At 42.6% G+C, this 21,236-nt stretch overlaps 1 protein-coding gene across 1 annotated transcript; it reads right to left on the bottom strand.

Annotated features, from left to right (window-relative positions):
• Nucleotides 1-846: 846 nt before the first annotated feature.
• Nucleotides 847-20,876, bottom strand: LOC125012779 (phosphatidylinositol 3-kinase regulatory subunit alpha-like). The gene is made up of 16 exons (XM_047592917.1): nt 20,669-20,876; nt 18,619-19,106; nt 16,919-17,048; nt 14,706-14,798; nt 14,155-14,226; nt 13,953-14,069; nt 13,673-13,871; nt 13,057-13,139; nt 8,565-8,670; nt 8,138-8,236; nt 7,137-7,443; nt 6,909-7,051; nt 6,030-6,206; nt 5,879-5,953; nt 5,018-5,188; nt 847-4,081 (listed from the first exon to the last, which is right to left on the bottom strand). Exons 2-16 carry the CDS (start codon nt 18,808-18,810, stop codon nt 3,892-3,894), a joined length of 2,154 nt encoding a protein of 717 aa, XP_047448873.1. The 5' UTR covers nt 18,811-19,106; nt 20,669-20,876; the 3' UTR covers nt 847-3,891.
• Between the last annotated feature and the right edge of the window lie 360 nt (nt 20,877-21,236).

The following is a 21,236-nucleotide window of genomic DNA, read 5'->3' as shown; positions in this document are numbered from 1 at the left end:
CTAGCTTGGCAGATCCCAGTGATAGTTTGATGAAACATATGTTTGCGTTATGAGCACTCTATATACCCACCAAAAGTTTCTCCAATTCATATTTTGTATAGTAGCTCTCGGCATCCATCTCTGATGTAAGGTGAATCATCTCCTTATGAACCCTGGTAATCCTCTGGATTGACATGATATAAATAAAATTGCATTTAACTGAATATTGTGTTTTCATTACTATACATTCTTTATCTAGATCTTCTTTTGAGCTCACAGAAGTCACAACAATGCCATACATAAGTTATCATGGTCAGACGGTTTGCGGGTAACTGCAGTACTCTCAGTCCTTTTACAGGCTCAGTTCAGTTCAGTTCCTGACTTTACTTGCACAATTCTATTATATGCAACCTAATCAGTGGTCCTACATGGGTTCTCTTGGCACGAGTCCCTGTAATGGACAAACACCGTATTTTCAAACGTATTGTCTCACCTTCCTTTATCCTCCTGAGACCTGAACTATGTTTTTAATTTCTCCATGGTATTTGAGATACATATAAAAACCAAGCATCAACTTTGAACAGGAAGTAGTTTTAGAAAACAAAACTATGTCCTTATATGTGGATACTGGGACTATTTCATTATTTTTATTATAATGAAGTTGCCCAATGTGTGACAAAATATAACTGTTTATTCTAATACCTGAACATGAACATCCTGGCTGTTTCCACCTGTATCTTAAGGTAATTTTGCACCACACATGGCCACCAGTGCTGGGTCAGATCAACGTTAGATCGCTGTAGTTCTAGCTTTCAGTATAGTTTCTTTGGCCTAGGAGATCATACAGACAGACACAAAAATCCAGACTTTTTGAAGAGATTCAGGAGTTTTATTATCCCTGATTCTGACATGAAGAGCATGAGCAAGAAGCAAAGAGAGAAGTAAATACAATAAAATAAAATAAAAACAGAAGAGGAATGATTTCTGATACAGAAAATACAGGCTTTATGAAGAGGTTTGGGTCCCGAGTGGTCACACGTTCACGTGGCTCAGAAATGAATAAATGTTGGGATGTGAAATTTTCAAAAGGTTTTTATGGCACCACACAGAGAAATTTCATCATCTATAAACAGCTGGGAAGAAAAATTAACACTATGTGATGCTTTTACATGAACTTAAGCTTTAGTTCATAATGGTTGAAAACCAAGAACATGTGGAAATGATCAGGGATATAAAAAAATAATGTCTATGGACCACAAACGCTGCACAATTAAACCTAAACAAAGATTCTGTGAATTGAAAGAACATAATCCCTAAAACAAGCCCAAAATTCCTTTGAAAACTTGTACGACAATTTCCTTTCTGTTCCCCTCTGTCAGTCACTTTTAATCTTTGAAACTTTGAGTGTATCTGTGTTTTAATCTTCAGGCATTAACGATAACTGGTGACAAACATGAAGCATAAACAGTGTTTGTAGTAGTGGAGCTCCTCAAGGCTCAATATTGGGCTCACTCCTCTTTTACTTTGTAGGAGGATCATACTTTACTTCATTTTTTGTACTATTAAATATGTTTATTTTTATTTTGTGAAAGATTACCAAACTTTAGGAGTGCTTCAAAAGAATAATATTTCCTTCAGTCATGTGACCTTGGGATAAATTTGTGGGGGTGATGCATCTTTACTTCACTTTAGAGGATAATTAATCTCTTTTCTGTGTTATTTACCATCAGTTGAGCAAACCCAGTGACAAACATAAAGGCAAATGTCCAGACAGTTCTCTAGTTGCAGCTTCTTCAGCAGCTTTTGTGGTTTAATGCAAATGTAATAAAACAACTGAAACTATAATTAGTGAAACAACCAAACAGGAAACATATTCACAACTAATTAGACAGTTAATCCTTGTTTTTTTCAGGGCTATTTTATATGATGAGCCTTACACCATGAGACCCAACACATGAGTCATCCTGCACTTCGTTTTTATTATTAAACCAAAGGACTGGCCTAGAGTCTGTGGATTTTGGGCTGTTGGTTGAATAAACCAATTCTGGTTCTTCAACACAATTGTCCTAAAACTGAATGCAGTGGTATTGAGACTGAGAATCACCTTAATAGAAGAAAACTGACTTCAGATTAATTCTTAATTCTGAAGATAATTTGAACATGTGAAGGCATTTGATCTGAGAAGTTAAACCGTTCAGCAGTTTTTACCGACTGATATGAATCATTTTCATGTTTATATCCAACCACTTTGGTTTAAAACTTCCAGAGAGTTGTTCCTCTGTAACAGAATCGACCAGTGGTAACACAGAATATCTGTAAAAGAAAAACAAAACAAAAGAAGACATGTCTAAATGTTTTTGCTGATTGTGAAAGCATCGAAGCAGCAGGGGAGGAAGTTACCAGCTCTGAAAACGAGTCACAATAACAAGAAAAAGTGGATAAACAACAATGTTTGTCCATGAGTTCAAGAAACTGAGCTTAAAATGCACAAAGATCGAGAAGATCCAGTTCCCGTCATTCCTGATTTTCCTTTTTTTCCCATTTTTATTTCAAAGTCTCACAGTTTTGTTTTGATCCAGCACTGAGTGGATCTTTGTGCCGAGAGACGAAAAGAAAGAAACGAAGGAAGTCGTCCGTTCTCTTTAAAACACAAACAGGCGACCTGAATTAAACCTGAAGACCAGGAGGATGGAGGAGGACTTGGAGGAGGGCGTCCAGTCTTTGGATGAGGTCGGTTAGTCCTCAGTCTAAACCTCGTTCAGAGTCACAGTGTTTATAACCAGACTCTTGTTCTTATCCGTCCACTATTATCCATCTGACATCATCATCATCATGCTTCTAGTTTCAGTCTTGGTGAGCCGTGTCTTGTTAAGGAGGCGTCTTTAGTTCGGTACCTAGTTTCTCCACAGAGGAAACACAGCGAGGTCGTGATCACATGGGACGAAGGAGGAAGTGGAGACACGTCGGCCATCTTGTTGCCGCGTGAAATGTACGGAAATGAAAAGCGTTCCAAGTCAAAAAGAAATCCATGGTTCACTACTTAATCCACCGGATATTTGCTTTCAATCCTCAGGAAATGTTTCTCCTCCTTTCCTCACTGAGACCGACAAACGGAAATGTTTCTTCCTTTAAAGATGTCCTTGCACTTTAAGATATTTCAAGTTTGGTTTTACTCTAAAATAAAAACTAAATAAATAAGAGTTGTTTCGATTTTAAATTTAAAAAAAACAAAAATAAATTTACCTTTGGCCCTTTAATGGATGAAAACACAAACCAGGAAAGAAAAATAAAGAAGAAACTTGTGGTTATTAGATTAATATAAAAGAAGTTTTTGCACAAGATGTTGTAGTAGAAAAAGAAGAAGTTGTTTGGTACATGAAAACGTTTTTGTAGAAAAACATGTTTTTAAAGAAGTAGTTTTTGTTCACATTGGAGACCACTTCCTGGACCAGTGGTCACCATGGAGACCGCTCCCTGGACCAGTGGTCGCCATGGAGACCGCTCCCTGGACCAGTGGTCGCCATGGAGATCGCTCCCTGGACCAGTGGTCACCATGGAGACCTCTCCCTGGTTCACTCAAGGGCGATAAATCCCCTCAGGAGAAACAACGTTAAGTCTGACATGAACTTTTTTTTAGACTACACGATAAAATGTTTCTATTTTACTTTTTTAGTAAATAAAAAGTTTTTTTTCTGGTTTTGAAAACAAACTTGAAATATCAGAATAATGCCCAGACCATGTGTCCTCAGAGCTTCGGTCAAACCTTCCAGAGCTCAAAGTTTCCCATGTGATCTCGACCTGAGACGAGGAAGTTAACTCTCTGACCTCCCAGGAAGGAAGTTAAAGCTTCATGTGGTGTTATTTCGGGTCCTGGTCCGCGGGGTGACTCTGGGGGTGGGTGACTCCGGGGGGTCACCGTCTCTGCTGGCTGTAGACGGGGAAGGCCAGCGTGACGTTGAGCGAGTCGTTGTGTTGGACCAGCGAGGTGTGCTGGTAGTGCAGCACCAGCTCCTTCAGGGAGCCGTACAGGTTGTAGGGCTCGGCGAAACCGTAGCCGGTGCTGGTCTTGTTGATGACACAGTGCTTCACCTCTCCGTCCACGCTGAAAGACAAAGACGAGACAGAAGACGGGTGAGGACGGGGAGACAAAGACAAAAACTACAAATATACAGCGAGCATCCACAACACTTCACCGGCACAAGATGGCCGCCTCCATCTCTGACACGTCTAGTCTTCACTTTTGTACAGCGGGAGGAAGTAGTGACCTCTATGTGAGCTTATTTACTGATTTACTGTTTCTGCAGGTTTGACAGATTTAAGACTTTTTAAGAGCATCATGGGTTAAATTTCCAAAACCGGGCTGAACTCTGGCTCCGACTTTGCCACCAACGCATTGAACAAAAAGCCAATGAAGTGGTAATAAACGAACGTAATTTAAATATGTTCATACCTTAAACTTTCTAAGGCCTTAAACTGGGATTACCACACACTGTGACACTGTGGAAACCCTGATTTCTTCATGTGCTAATGACACTTGCAGTACGCTACTCCACGGAGCTGGAGAAGACTTTCACTGTAAATAACAGCCTCCAGAGCAGATGCTAATGAGGATGCTAATGGTGAGCAGGGTCTGTTCCAGCACATATAACACATAGAACCAGTAGAGGTGGATTTCTATCAATGCTCTGCTGGTAGCGTGTGTCAGTAACCTTCAGACCAGGGATGTAACATCATTTTAGTTTGTTGAAAATGTTTTAATTTAATCAACTCTCCACTGCCACTGAATAAACTTTCCTCCCTCTCCTTTTCAGATACGTAGAATATGTCACTTTCAGTTTATGTTTCCTTTATTTTTCACACATTCCTGTATGATTAGTGTGTTGGAAAAAACCTTAACTAAACTAAAACCTGAAACTCTCATGTCATAAAAGCTTAAATCTTGTTTAAAAGGTTAGAAGATGTTTAAAAATGTTTCAAGATGTTAGATGATGTTAGAAGTTAGAGGATGTGTGATGGTGTTAAAGGAGGTGATGCTTACACCACGGAGCAGGCGTAGCAGCCCGGTTTGCTGCTGTCCCGGACCAGGAAGGTCCCGTCCCTCTTCCCTCTCAGCAGAGACTCGGCCTGGTTCCGTTTGATGTTTCCCAGACGCCACAGACGCTCGTCGTGATGAGGAAGGTCCTCCTCGTCCTCCACCATGCTGTACTCACTGAGGGACACCAACGGACGGAGAACACATCAACGCAGGTCCTGAACTGGAGTTTAATCTACCTCAGGTACTAGAACGGCTACGAAGGATTCATCCGACACTACAGGTCAAAATGTAAACTAACAGATATCACCATCACACTTCTCCAGTTCATTACTTCCTTAAATACATTTCTGTGAATTCATATTTAAACATGCAATGAGGTATCATCTACTTAAATATGCACTAATTTGCAAACGTTTCCAGAGCAGAAATTTCACTAATGCATAAAGTGAGGTTCAAAATTCTTGTTTCATTGTGTTAACGTATTAGATTTAATATGCACCCTGCAAAAATAACGTGGGACACCAGGAAATCAAAACTGCACATATTATGTTCAAAATAAGGAACGTCCTACTTCCTAACAACATACAAAACATATTTACAGAGGAGAGTCACTCCATATATCACACAATACTGTAAACTGTCCAACAAACAAATCAATGTTTGCCATGTTTCTAGGAGTGAAATGTTCCATAAATCAGGCTCTGAATGGTGCATGATAAATCCCCTTAGGAATCAAGGGCTACTGAAGTGGAGGTTTCTGACTCAACCTCATTTTAAAGATTTACGTTGTAAAGTTCTGTCTATTTTTATTGGAAACCACTTCTCAGTTTGCTGTATTTCTAGATGAGGAAGCAGCTGACTTACTCCTCGGTGGTTTCGTTCTTGAGGCCGAGCCACTCGTTGAGTTTCCTCTGTCGGACTCCTTTCTGCGTCAGCCACCTGAAACAAACGGAGACTTTAGACCAATGTGTCGAGAGCAGCAGCTTTTGTCCTGATCTGTGTGCGCGTCACATACATGAGGTACTGGTCCCTGGTCTTGCGGAGCTGGATCAGGTCTGGTTTGATGCTGTTCATCTTCTTGTCGATCTCTCTGTAGTCGGCGGCCTGTTTCTTCAGGTCCACCTCCAGGTGGTTCTTGCTGTCCACGATCTCACTGATCCGAGACTTGAGCTTGTCGTAGTTCTCCATGATCCTCCAGAAAGAGAAAGGAAAATAAAAAGCATGTGGTTACGTGTGTGAGAGCTCTGAATTTAGGAGTTAAAGACATCTTTATCTGGGAATTCCTGTGTCTGAAGATGAGCTGCACATTAACACGACTCCTGTGATTTCATATCAGGAGGCTCCACTTTGACATCATCAACAAAAAATGTAAATAATAATGTTTTTATGTTATTTTCTCTCTTTTGGTAGATGACTTACATTCCAAATACCAGTAACTGTAGAACTGCATACAACATAAAAATTATAAACAGTGCAACATCTAAAATAACTACAACATTAATCATATGCACATTTTGAATTTTATAGTAAATATTTATTCTATTCCACAGGAAAACAGGAATTTATTTGTGCAAAGAAATTAGAAATGATGGATTTTCTGTCGAAAGGTCGATCGACTGCATCTCAGATAATCATTTTAAAAAGATCGACGGTCGAGCTTTGAGATAAACATCAGCGTTTAGTTTTCGTCTAAATGAGGCAGATATTTTGCAGAACAATGTGTCAGGGAATCCAGAAGAAAACCATCAATAAACCACCTTCAGACTAAATTTACCAGCAGGTGGTTTCTTCCTGCAGCCTCTGGTGCCATGGCAACCTGGCCTCCTTCATATGTGTGTGTGTGTGTGTGTGTGTGTGTGTGTCTCCGTCCCTGTTGCCATAGTAACAGCCTTACCTCTGGATCTCCTTGTCGTTGCCCTCCCGGCGAAACTTCTCGATGTACTCCTTGCTGAAGCGCTCCTGCGTCTGACACTGCTCCTCGAAGATCTTGATGGTCTCGTTGAACGCCTCGATGGCCGTCCTCTTCATCTGGATCTCCTGGGGGGAGGAAGAGGAGGATGAGGACGGGGATGAAGAGGGTGCATGACCCAGACCTAGATTCCAGCCCTGATTGTGACCCTACCTGCGAGGTTCTGGTGTACTCCTCGTACAGGCGGTCGTACTCGCGGTTCTTCTCCTGGTACTGCAGGTGATACTCGTGCAGCTTCTTGCCCACGGCTTCGATGCTGTCCTCCTTCACCACCTGGTCCTGCTGGTGTTTGGAGACCGGGTAGAGCAGCTTGACGTCCAGCTTGGGGTTGTACTGGGCCAGAGACTCGTGCCGGTAGTGGTTGATGAGCTCCACCACCGAGCTGAACGTCAGCGGGTCGGAGAAGCCGTACTTCCCCTCCCGATGGAAGATCTTTATCAGTTTGTTGTTGCCTCCTTTCCTGCAGGCGTCAGGCAACAGAGAATAAACACTGAGGAAATTTCTTCCTTTTGAAAAAATGAGCAAATGATAACTCACCCTGCATTCAGACACGGTTAACAAAGATCATTTTATCCTGTGACTAAGACGAGTTAAAACTAATATCTGATGATAAAACCATGAGGAAATGTTAACGAGGTAAAAATCGACTGTTATTTGATGTGATAAGATGTTATATCAGTATTTCATGAAGTGTTTCCCTGGACAGAATTAGATAAGAAATGAGCTAGCGTTAGCCTATCTGATCTAAGCTAGCGTTAGCCTATCTGATCTGAGCTAGTGTTAGCCTATAAATTAGCAAGATGCTACAAGCCCTGTGGCTAAGAATGAGGAGGAAGAATCAGACGGAGGTAAATTAGTCTCATCTATTTTGCTTCTAACCGGTTTCCCCTCATTATGTTTGTACATGAATTAACAGTAGTTGTGAGAACTGTGTCAGAAGGATTTTCTTTGTTAACTTGAACCTAATTGAGGTCAGAGTGTTGCTATCAGATCAGCCTGTTACCTGGATCGTCTGTATATAAATAAACGGCGCCACCATGAGGCCATGGGTGAGTTTATGCATCTCTTCTTTGCTTCTGAAGAAGTGTTGGTGGTATGAACCTGTCCTCATGGTTTGTTGCTGTTGCTTTAGGAGCTAACGACGAGTGTTTTACCTCAGAGTCAGGGTGTAATCTCCGTGCATCTTGGTGGAGGCGTCTCGGACCAGAAACGTACCGTCGGCCGTGTCTCTCAGCTTCTCGTTCACCTCCTCCCTGCAAACAAGTAGCACAAAAAAAAAATACCTGACGCTCTGCTCGTTAGCATTTACTGATTCACCCAACCCTCGGAGCCATTACAAGCTGGAGTCTAACGAGAGGCTACGAAGAGAGTCTGAATTCATTTCAGATCTTTATGTTGGTGTGGAAATCCCTCAGGTCTCCTCAGAAGGTAAGTTCTCCGTAAACTGATTCTTGGGGTAAAAGGACGGATTCTGCTTCTTTCTTCTCCTTCCATTCAGATTTGGGAAACGTTTGTGTTTATATTAAACTGTTTTGTTTTAATCACTGAATGAAATAAAAAACTAATATGTGTGTGTGTTACCTGGAAATGTCTCCCCAGTACCACTCGGCGTCCTGCAGAGCCATGCTGTTGTTAAAACTACTGGAAGGAACTGGAGTCGAAGGCTTCACGGGTTTAGGAGGCAAAGCTGGAAGACACAAACGGAGAAGATTTAAAAAGATAATAAACGTTATTTTGGGCTGAAGAGAACATTTTCAGAGCAAATGTCAACAGATGAACGTCAGAAAGGCTCCAGTCGGCCCAAAGCAGTCGGCAGCGAGTGTGTTTCCATCCACAGTTTAATGGAGCGATGTTCTAAATGTCTGAATGTGGTTCATGTCCCAGTTTATATACAACAGAGAAAATGGAATAACTGATGGGAACATGTCCTCCTCCTCCACACTAGGGGGCGATATGTGTCTTTTTCAGTGGGTTAATACGACCCCCACATAATAAAAAAGAGACCGACATTTAAATAACAACCAGATAGTGCAGCTACATAATGTGTTTTCTACTTCTGGTGCCAATAGATGGCGCTATCCCTCAGACGGTTCTTCTACCGGCTCTGTTTACCTTCTTCTTCTTCTTCTGTGACGACTTTCTTGGATGTTTTTGATCCGCCTTATTGGTCACATGCTAGCACAGCGGTTGTGGAGCATTAGCACATATGTTATCTAGTTAAAGTCTGATTAATTTTTTTGTTTTTTTTGCATGCATGTAAACGTACTTGAGTGTCGGGTTAATACCCAATCCCAAGAAAACACGATATTACTGAGAAACACTACAACCTATGACCAAAAAATGAGAGGAGCTACTATAGGCTAGGAGGCTAGGAGGCTAGGAGGCTAGGAGGAACAACAAGGCTCCGTCCAGAGCTGCAGCATTTCATTAGAGTACCAGTTCAGCTAGCATGCTAGTGGGTTAGCCTTTAACACTTTACAGGGCACGAATGAATGTCTCATATCTGGTTCTGGTCTCATATCTGGTTCCTGGTCTCATATCTGGTTCCTGGTCTCATATCTGGTTCCTGGTCTCAGATCTGGTTCCTGGTCCTTAAACTAATGTAAACATGTATTTGTCACATTAGAACATCATCACATTAGAAACATTAGGACACTTGTTCTTCTTCATGGTTCCTAATAAACCAGTTCAGAGGGGGGACCTTGTAGACCACATTAGACCCTGATTAGACCTGAGGATGTTTCCTGGATCTTCTCTGATTGGCTCAATGAAAACCACATGACAATAAACCTCACTGAGAGGAACCAGGAACCACGTTACCACATATGGTTCCTGGATCACATGTTTATATTTGAAGCTCCGACTTTTCAGATCACTTTTGTTTATGACAGTTCGATAAAGGTTATTCAAACAAGATGGCCGACGTAAGGCGAGAACGAGGCGGCGCTACGTCGCTTAGCATGTCTAAAACTCGACATGATCAGAGAATTTTACCATTTACAAGAAGAATAAGGAACATTTTTAAATGTTTCTAAATAAAAGTTCAGATCATCTGTTGCCAATAGTTTCTGCTTTTTGAGATTAAATCCACATAATAATTCAGGGCCATCTCATCAGGTCCAGGTCCAGGTCCAGGTCTGAGCCCCTACCTGGACTCTGCATGTTAATGTAGCAGAGGATCTTGTCCCGTCCCCTCGGCGGCTCGGCCTCGGCCCGGCCTCCCTCCTCTCGCTCCATGTCGGCCTCTAAACCTCCACCCGCCTCCAGCGCGGCTCAGAGATCAGACCGAAACAAATCAAAGCTCAGAGCTGCTTCTTTTCTGCCTCCAACCATAAAAAAAGGAGCCGACGTCACGGTGGAGGGAACAGGTTCCATCATCATCCTCCAAATATCCAAGACACAGACGACGCTTCCTGACTGAAACCTGCAGGATGCGCCGTGTAATCCTGTCCCACTTTCCTCCTCTGACTCCTCCTCAGCACCTCCTCCTCTGACTCCTCCTCAGCACCTCCTCCTCTGACTCCTCCTCTGACTTTCCTCCTTCATCGTCTCTCAGCCACTGGTTTTAAAACGACGACACAACTTTCTCTCCCTCCGTCTCTCAGCCTCGGTTCAAAGCTCAGGAGAGCAGCTTGGAGATGTGTGACATCACCGTTGCCCCCAGCCAATCCCGCGATGGCAGTGATATCACCGAGGCAACACCCCCCTCCCTCCCTCCCTCCCATCCCTCTATTCCTCCTCTGCTGCATCCCTCACTCTCTGGATGGATGATGTCATTGTTTCAGCTGCTGCTCAGAATGAGACGATGAATCAGTGAATGACAGGAGGAAAAGGAGGAGGAGGAGGAAGGAAGGAGGAGGATAAAGGGAGGGAGGAGGAGGAGAAGGGGAGGGAGGAGGGGAAAGGAAGAGAAGGAGGAGGAGGAAGAAGGAGGAAGAAGGAGGAAGAGGAGGAGGAGGAGAAGAGGAGGAGGAGGAAGGAGGAGGAAGAGGAAGGAAGGAAGAAGAAGAGGGAAAGAACAAAAGACAGGAAGGAGGGGAGGAGGGAAGAGGAGGAAGGAGGGAAGGAAGGAGGAGGTGGAGGAGGAAGGAAGGAAGAAGGAGGAGGAGGAAGGAAGCAGGAAGAGGAAGAAGGAGGAGGAGGAAGGAAGCAGGAAGAGGAAGAAGGAGGAGGAAGGAAGGAGGAAGAAGAAGGGGAGGGAAAGAACAAAAGACAGGAAAGAAGGGAGGAGGGAAAATGAAGAATAGACAAAAGAAAGAAAGATGTTGTGCTGATTTTTCTCTTTCATCTCTTTTCTAGATCAGAGTCTCTTGACTCTCAGCTGATCCTCTCAACCAGTGACTTCTTCTTCCTCTTCTTCCTCTTCTTCTTGTTCCTCTTCTTTTCTCTCCATCGTCTCATTTTTCTGATGAACCTGTGACCGTCACCACGGTAACCAGAGCTGTGACTTGTGACAGAGACACAGATCCAACGTGACCTGACGTCTGACGAGAGGAAGTGAGACCGGACCGAGGCCCGGCTCTGACAACTACTTCACGGTGCAGTACCACTCCTGACCAGAGAACAACACTGGGATACACTGGTGATGGGGGGGGGCGCTGTTGAGCTCCTGACAGCTCATATCCTGTGACTGGGAAAGTTTTGGAAAGGATTCTACCAGAGTGTGATGTATGACTGAGGCTGTATGACTAATGATTAATGAGGGCAAGTTTAGTCCCATGACACTTTGTTCATTGCACTAAAGGTCTTTGTATTTGATGATATTGGTCCAAGGCCTGAAAATGATCCACGCCTGTTTTCCTTCAAAGAGGTTTATTATTTAAAGAAGCCAAATAGATGCTAAATGCTCAAAGCCAAATTAACCAGTGTCATTGATTTTTTCAAAATTAACTCCCCCCAGGGGTAAATGGACCAGTGCCACCTGAACACTGTGTGTGTTTTGCATCTTCGTGTTATTTTGAGTTTAATTCTTCTCCCAAAGGAGAGAAAACGACATAAATAAAGTCAAAGATGCATTTTGATGTTATTATTGATATTTTTGTTGTGATAATATCATTATTGTGATATTTTTTGTCCATGATAATCGTGAACTGACCTCATATGGTGACGGCTCTAGTTTGTAAAGATAGATGTATGTGCATATACATCTTTATTCGTCCAAAGCTTTTTGAATTAAGATGAGAAGTTACATTTATTGAGGCGAAATGTACGACGCTCTACCTCTATATTTATTTATCCAGGGGAGAAGAGAAACTCTATGAACTGACTGGATGTGATGAATGTATTAACTGGAAACTGACTGTGTATAAATAGTTGATTGTGTAGCTGGGGCTTTATTTATTTATCTATTTATATATCTACTTCTTTTTGGAAAGAGGGAGAAAAGATATGTTTGTGTTCTTTCCTCACCACCAGAGGCCAAATGAATTATTATCATTATCATTATTATTATTATTATGCAACAACCCACGTAACATATGATGAAACTACACTGATGCTGCATCATGTCTGTTCTAAAAGCTCCTGTAATACACGTTTACACTTTTATCACAGATTTTATTTGGTGTTTTTTTTAGTATTGTATTTTAACTTTAGCTGTAAATCTTTGTAAATAAAACCTTCTTTGTACTATTTTATAAAGACTTGTGACTTGTTTTTGCACTGAAAGTCTCTTTGTTCACTGTATGGTGACAATAAAGTTCCTTCTATTTTACTGTAATCATCATCATCATCATTATTATTATTGTTGTTATAACATGAAGACACTATTTTACACCTGTGGTGCTACTTTATTTATTTATTTTTCTCTGGTTTCAATATGTTTTATTAGTAAATGTAGTTATTTTCTGTGGCTGCTGAAAATAAACAAAAACGAGGGAATGGGACTTGTTGAGTTTCTTTGATACGAGGTTTCATCTGCTCCTTCAGAAACTCACTGGACGTGTTTCAGTTTAGAAGCGTTTGCAGAGTCGTGTGCGCTGAAAGTTTCGCTCTCCATTGTTGAAAGTGAAGCAGGAAGTGGAAAGAAAAACTAACCCGACCCGTCAGACAGGGAGCTGAGGCGCTGGTTTACCTGGTGCAGCCTGGTTCATGTTGAGCTCGCTGGTTATCAGAACGTCCAGGACCTGGACCAGAGGATCCAGAGACGACTCAGACCTGGACACAGAGGGGACAACGTCACACATCACGTACACAGGACACACATTCAGAAGAAGCCCAGTCCAACTAAAAATCTAAAAGTAATGACAACATTTAATTTACAGCGAAAGGTCTTAAAGGGCTCCAGCTTCCTGCTGCTATGTTATTATTATTATTGTTATTATTATTATTATTATAATAATCAAGGTTCAACACTTATCATTCACTACTGTGTAATTCAACACTCTTTGTGTGTATATATATATATATATATATTTATACATACAGCAGTACTTATATATTGTCTGCTCTATTTTTATCTTATTATTTATCTTTTAGACCATCCACTCTTTATTCCTGTTATTTTTTCTGCTCTTATGTTTCTGTTGCAAACTGTAATTTCCCCCATTGTGGGACAAATAAAGGTTTTCTAATTCTAAATATAATAATAATAATAATCTCATTTTGTGGAAGCAGTTTTGTTAAATAAAATGTTGACACTGTTACTGTCCCAGCTATTAAACAGTATTTATCCAGGACATGACACTGACCCCGGGGTCTGCCTGAACAGCAGGGGGCTGAAGGTCTCGGCCAGGCTGTGGGGGCTCAGCTGGTTCCTGGAGCTGTGCAGGCTGAGCCGGGCCAGGTGTCGGACCACGCTGAGCAGGGTCAGGCCGTACTGGGCGGGGCATGAGGGCGAGCTGGCCACGCCCCGAAGTACCTGGGCGCAGTCCTCCAGGTCTCGGACCTCTGCAGACGGAGACAGGGTGAGTGGGGGGGTGGGGGGGGCTAGTCGTGGTACGGTGGCGGTCCAGGTTTTGTGCAGCTCACCTTGCACGGCGTGGATCATGTCGGACTGCAGCGAGGGGGGCAGGACCGGGCCGGGGAGATCCTGCAGGAACCGGAGCACCCCGTCACAGAGGGACGACACCTCCAGCTGCTCCAGGTCTGAAAAACAAACGCACCCCACCCCAGGTTAGACCCCACGAGGCTGGAGTCTGGTTTAATGAAAGAGACGGGGGCGAGTCCTCACCGGTATCAGCCAGCTGCCGCGTGTCCACACCCCCCCCACTCACACCACGGTACACGTTAGGACTGTCCACACCTGCACAGACATTCAGGTTACTCTGACGGACTCATCCTGCACTGGACATGTGTGGGACATTCAGACATTGTTACTGACTGGACACGTGTTTTAACCAGCTGTGTTGTGGACATGGTCCTAAACAGTTTTAATGGAAATAGTTCTAATAACTAAATGTGTTGATGAGCTTTAGAAATGTCCAGGTTAGATTTACATTCTAAGTTCTAGAAATGTTTGGTTCAACATGTTTGTGGTTTTCTAACTTGTTCCTCCTGGATCTGATGGTTCTAGTCTGGTTTTAGCTCCAACGTGTTCACACAGTTTGTAAAGTTGAGCTGAAAACAATGAAACCAAACCAGGACCAAGGTGAAACGGTTTTTAAATAGAAAGAGAAAACCAGAAGATAAAACTAAAACTGAAACAAACACAAGTGTTGTTGTTTTTTTAGAGACGTTTCATCCAAGTCTATAGTTGGCGTTTAAACTGAGAGAGGATGGTACCTTTGGTCTCCACGGCCTCCATCAGTCTGATGAGGAGGGGCGGGGCCGTGTCTGGGGGTCCGAACTGTTCGGGTAGGTCCGGCAGCACGAACCCTGAAAACAAACAAAAAAATAAAATAAATAAAAACACACACGCAGAGGTGACGGTTTCTGCAGCTGAAAGCGAGCGGCGCCATCGACGATCACAGCGCGAGTCCTCATTTTAACTCTATACATTCAGAAAAAGGTTTCAGCTGTTTCAGGTGGTTTTCACACCTGACTAAGACGACTCGACCGGGGGGCTCCACCTTAAACGTTTGTGTAAAAGATAAATAAAAGATGAACACGTTAATGGTTGATTCACTGATTTGATCCCTGGTCTAAACGGGTCAAAGACGTCAACATCAGCAGAGGACAGAGAGAATGAGGTCAGCTGACTACCTGAATATACTGAATGACCAGACCAGAGTCCAGACCTGAGTCCAGACCAGAGTCCAGACCAGAGTCCAGACCAGAGTCCAGAGAGAATGTTTGGGATGAGCTGGAGACTCAGACTCTGACATCATCAACACAAGATCTGAACTGAAAACACTGGAGGAAGTAAACCTGTAAAAGCCTCTGCATGAGTCTCTTTTTTCCTTCTGTGGGTGTTGTCGTATTTACAGGCACAAGTTGCTTTTACTCTGAAATGCAACAAGAACGGAGCCGTGTGACAGAAAACACACACACATCGTGTTCAATAAATCAGACGCTTCCTTCCTGTGTTCTCTGGTGAGGCAGCGACCACAGACCTACATGCGTGTCTTCTATCTCTGTGAGGACCAGCTGGGACTCGATGGCTGAGGACGCTGAAGACGTTCGGGTCGGTCTTCGTATGTAGGACAGAGATTTAAGACTCAGTTACAATCAGGTCTCGGGTTAGAGGACGTGGGTCCTCGCAGAGACAGAAGAACCACTGAATGTATGTATTATGTGACACTGCGAGGAAGCAGCTGAAGGAAACTGAGTGTGAGTCACAACGAGACGATTCACAGGATGTAAAACAAACCCAGACGAAAGATCAGAAATGTTTCATGTTCTGTCCGAGGCTGAATTTACCGCAAAAGTCCAGAGTAACAAATATTTAACGGATCTCACCATTTCTGATCAGTATGGTCTGAGGGCGGAGCCACAACATCGATGCCCTGCCCACACGTCCTCCAGACTCACTATGCCCCGCCCACACGTCCTGCAGACTCACTATGCCCCGCCCACACGTCCTCCAGACTCACTTTGCCCCGCCCACATGTCCTCCAGACTCACTTTGCCCCGCCTACACGTCCTGCAAACTCACTATGCCCTGCCCACACGTCCTCCAGACTCACTATGCCCCGCCTACTCATCCTGCCGACTCACTATGCCCCGCCCACACATCTCCAGACTCACTATGCCCCGCCCAGACATCTCCAGACTCACTTTGCCCCGCCTACACGTCCTGCAGAGTCACTATGCCCCACCCACATGCCCTCAGACTCACTATGCTCCGCCCACACATCTCCAGACTCACTATGCCCCACCCACACATCTCCAGACTCACTATGCCCCGCCTACACATCTCCAGACTCACTATGCCCCGCCTACACGTCCTGCAGACTCACTATGCCCCGCCTACTCGTCCTGCTGACTCACTATGCCCTGCCTACTCGTCCTGCTGACTCACTATGCCCCACCCACACATCTCCAGACTCACTATGCCCCGCCCACATGCCCTCCAGACTCACTATGCCCCACCCACATGCCCTCCAGACTCACTATGCCCCACCCACATGCCCTCCAGACTCACTATGCCCCGCCCACACATCTCCAGACTCACTATGCCCCACCCACATGCCCTCCAGACTCACTATGCCCCGCCCACACATCTCCAGACTCACTATGCCCCGCCCACATGCCCTCTAGGCTCACTATGCCCCGCCTACACATGACACATTATGTCACATCCTGTTTAAAACGAAATGCATCGAAAACAAATTTGACACTTCATCATTTATATTAATAACCTAAAAAAAACATCCATGAAATAAATTATTTGACGTATATTTTAGTTTGACCCAAGTCCCGCCCACTGGCATAGAGAGGGTGGAGCTTAGGACCCCCTAAAGCAGCCTCCAGCCACCAGGGGGAGCTCTACTAGACATTCAGGACTGGACCCCAGCATGGAGGAGCCCACATCCAGTGAATCCAGCTCTACTCACCCTCTGACTCCGAGTCGGTCCTCGCCGACGCTGCAGATGGCGGTCTGGGTGGGCGGGGCTTGGGGGTGGGCGGGGACATCCTCTTCCTGCCGATAAACTCCACATACGTTCCCGGGAAGTCGCCTTTTTCCTGTTGACCAGAGAGAAATGAGATAAAGATGAATAAATGTGACGTGATTTAATGATTTAATGTTATTTACAAGTGTATTCTTCATCTCTAACATTTATTAACTGAATCTGTCTTCGACAAACTTAGCTACATTTAGCTTTCACCACCATCAAATATTCCGCTTCTGCACAAATTAAAGACAAAATATACACCTCAATTGATTTAGTATCATCATTAACACATCGGCATTAGAGATTATGTACAAAAGCAGACAAATAAGACGTTTATTTGACCTTAAAATGCTCAAAATATAAGATATTTATATAAAGCAGCAGATTTGTTCAGTCTAATGTTGAGAAGAGGATAAAAATCTAGACAAAATAAATATGAGATTAATTTGTGTTTTATCCTACGTTAATGACGTATAAATAAAGAGCCGCAGCTAAATATTCTAATCTGTAATAAAACCATGTTTTCCTTAACATTTCACACTTTAAAAGAGAAGTCAATTAAATAATTAAGTTGAGCAGTGAACATAATTAGAGGAATTTTAAATAATCAAGAGCAACTGAAATTAGCTGATTAATAAATTAGTCAATGGACGAAAAAATGAGAAAGTACATATTAGCTATTTACTAACTAAATAATTTAATTTAATTCTCAAATTCATTAAGAATGATTCTGTTGATTCGTTTCCAGGTTAATCAACAAACACTAGAGGAGTTCTGTCATTTAATCCAGCCCACTGATGTCAAAATATTAGGAACACGTGTGATTAGACACTAAAATCATCTGATGAGTCTCATCTGCACAACAACTGAACTATGACACGTCACAACCAGAAATACCGACTGTTCACATTTAAATAATAAGAGTTATTTCTACACACCACAGCTTCCAAAACAAAGGAACACGAGAAGATTTAGACATTTAGAGCAGGACTGAAGCTTCTTCTAAAGGTCCAGAGTCCTCGTTCTTTGGATGCAAAGTATTTATTTCTTATCGTACATGATTTAATGTCAAAAACAATCGCTATGATGACAATTCACCATCTCACAGAACTGGTTCAGATATCAGGAGGTGGAACAAACTAATATCTACACATTTATTCCACCACATAAACAACAACCAGAAGGACCAGAGCTCTCACATGAGTCAGGAAGCAAACACATCCTCCAGGAAACTGGGGTAAACAGACGTCCCCGAATTGAATGACCCGTCCCCAAAATATGTTTAAATATTTTCTTCATTTCACCTTGATAACATTTAATTTGATTTATTTATCTCCGAGCTGTAAATGTTACTGGACTTCATTCCAGAAATCTGAATTAAAGATTAAAAGAAGATCTCGGCCGATAACAGCCGATGCATTCAGTCCGTTCAGTGTCAGAATCAAAGCCAGAGATGGAAAGATGGAACTGAAGAGATTGTGTTTTGCATGTTTTCATATTTCTGACTAGTCTCTACAGTTTCCTCCACATCTTAAACCTGTAGTGAAGCAGTTTATCAGACTCTGACTGGTCAGAATCATCTCAGACTAAATGAGTCAAACATGATTTTATGGAATTAGAATATTTTACTCGTCTCGTACCTGCGTGGTCTCGTTGAACCCGGGCAACCAGCCGATCTCGGCCGGTCGCTCTTCGGCTCCGTTGGTGCAGCCGAGTGCGAGCAGCGCCCCCTTACTGACCAGCAGCATGTCCCCGATGTGGAGGTCGATGTCCTCCTCCCTCTCCTTCTTGTAGTCGTACAGCGCTCGGTACTGAAAACCCTCCGAGCTCATCCTGACATCTACTCTGGTATGGCTTCACAACAACGAACAAAAAAAAAAAAACTGCTCCAAGTAAAAAGTATCTGTATGAAAATAGAGTTCAGTCTCGTCCTGAGAGGATCCAACAGGGAGATTCTAGCAAATGTGGCGTCTGCAGCTTCCTGCGTGTCTCCCCCGTCTCCATGTCGGCTGACGTCGTGTCATCCCTCCAGGCCGAGCCACAGCCGCTCGATCGAAGCGCCGCCGCCGTTCATGAACAGGAGTCTCAGCAGAGGTAGTGGCCACATCTGGGGAGGCCACGGGTCGCCCTGGAGACGAGGCGGGAGGTCAGAGGTCAATGGATGTGAATCTGTGTGGACGCCTGGAGCCGGACTATCCACTCAAATCTTATGGCGTACCTAATAATCTGGCCACTGAGTGCACATGTTATATTCAAGCGATCGTACGAGGAAGAAAGGATTTCCTGCTGGTTGGTGTAGCTGATGTTTCTGTTAATTCGTGCAGGGTTTCCCCCCAGGAAGTTGTTCATGTGGTAAACTGAAGGCTTCGACAACCACCACAAAATCAGATTGATCAAACACAACTCTATTTTAATCACTCAACTGTCAAAGTTGTAGAAATAACTTGATCAGAGACAAAAATCATCTCTAAATATTTAGATTAAAACAAAAAGATGAGCCGATCATGACACTGAAGGGAAAAAACTAAGATAATTATTGAGGAAATAAAAATCAACACATCTAAATCTAAAAATCTAGTTCTGTACAGCTTGTTCCAAAATGTGGATCATCTCCTCAACTCATGACACATACACACATTAATCAGCTGCTCTTAGTTTGTGGGTTAAATTTGCATTTAAAGCTTATTCTAGAGAATAAATGGACACTGTCATAATTTCAGACAAAATTTGCAAAGCAGCAGATTTGTTCAGTCTAATATTAAAAAGAGGATTAAAATTTAGAAAAACATACAGTAAACGTAATATTAAGCTGTGATACGTTGTGTGTATAATCACTTTATTAATCGTAGATAAATTTTGTAATCTGTAATAAACCCACGTTTTAGAAGTCAATTAAATAACTTAACATGAACCAATAGAGAAAATAATGGAGGGATAATAAATAAACAAAAGCTACAGGAATTAGCTGATTAATTAATTAATCAACGGACAAAAAAAATTGAGAAATCATTTTGATGGCTAATTGAATACTTCTTTTCATTAATTTAATTCTCAAAATTATCACGAATGATTGTGTTAACTCATTTCTGGGTTCATCAATTCATTATCTGGCAAAAAAAGAAATCATGTGGATTTATATAGTAAAAAAAAAATATTAACATTTTAGAGAAGACGGTCACACAAACTAAATATTACAGGATCAGTCGGTCAATAAAAGAGCTGCATATTTCCAAATGATTGATTCTTCTCAGGCGACATCATCTGACAGAAGACTTCATTTAACCTAATATAAAGGATTTGTGAGTAAATGAATGAAGCCGAAAAGACCCAAACTAAACGATTAACGCGTGGACTCGGATTTGTTTTTAAAAGAAACACGTTTCGCAGATATCAGCGATTACAAAGACAAAAAACATCGATTTTTAAAGGAACCTTTGTAAAGTAAACAGCAGAATAAAAGAGAAACAATACACTGACTTGTTGGGTCGATTTCCGTCTGCAAACCAGCTAATGTTGACATTTCTGATTCACTTTAACACTTTAAATGTGTAAACGTTTGACGTAAACCTTTAAAAGGCTGTAAAACAGAGGCATAAAAGCTCAGATATCAGACAGAAGGAGCCCTGCAGGAAACGGGAAACGACGATGCATGCTAGCTTAGCTTAGTCGATTAGCTTCGGTCCGGCTCACCTTCGTTTCTGTCAAGATTTACGAAGAAAAGCGTCCAGCGGAGCAAACTTCTGCCGTCATCCCGGAGCGGTGAGCACACACGACGTCCACAAGCCGCCAAAAACTGAAATACTGCGCAATTTAATGGATTATTTCCAAGATGAACTCACTCGTGGTGGGGCCGTCTGAATTTCAGCAGCGAGACGAGTGTTCAGAGCGCATGCGCAAAGAAAAAAGCGCTTCCGGTACGGCCTGTCAACATAAAACCGAACTATAAAAAAGACAACAAAGGAATATTTAAACTGGAGCTTTTACGGTTCGTTTTTAGTTAATTAAAATAATCATCGAAACTGAAGTTTATGTTTAATACCAGAATGTTACTTTAATATTACTTTAGCATTAAATCTTTTCGTGCTAAGACCACACAGACGGTTTATAAATTTGAACATGTCCCCACTTAAATAATTCACAGAATTTAACCATCTGAAGTTTTTCTAGAACGATTCAAAAACGAGCTAGACGTAAGCTGCTCTTTCTGTGAAGAACTCCCAGAAGATGGTTTTTATTTATGCTGGTCTTGTCCTTTCTC

Source organism: Mugil cephalus, chromosome 8 (genome assembly GCF_022458985.1).
Source record: "Mugil cephalus isolate CIBA_MC_2020 chromosome 8, CIBA_Mcephalus_1.1, whole genome shotgun sequence".
Classification (NCBI taxonomy): Eukaryota; Metazoa; Chordata; class Actinopteri; order Mugiliformes; family Mugilidae; genus Mugil; species Mugil cephalus.
This window is presented reverse-complemented; position numbering and strand designations above follow the sequence as displayed.

What these genes read in the sequence shown, in the direction of transcription:
- LOC125012779 (XM_047592917.1), bottom strand. Translation starts at nt 18,810, where the DNA reads ATGAGCTCGGAGGGTTTTCAGTACCGAGCGCTGTACGACTACAAGAAG. An exon ending in GCGGCAGCTGGCTGATACCG is followed by an intron (nt 14,070 to 14,154) that starts GTGAGGACTCGC and finishes TTTGTTTTTCAG; the next exon opens with ACCTGGAGCAGCTGGAGGTG. An exon ending in TACTGGGGAGACATTTCCAG is followed by an intron (nt 8,237 to 8,564) that starts GTAACACACACA and finishes ACTTGTTTGCAG; the next exon opens with GGAGGAGGTGAACGAGAAGC.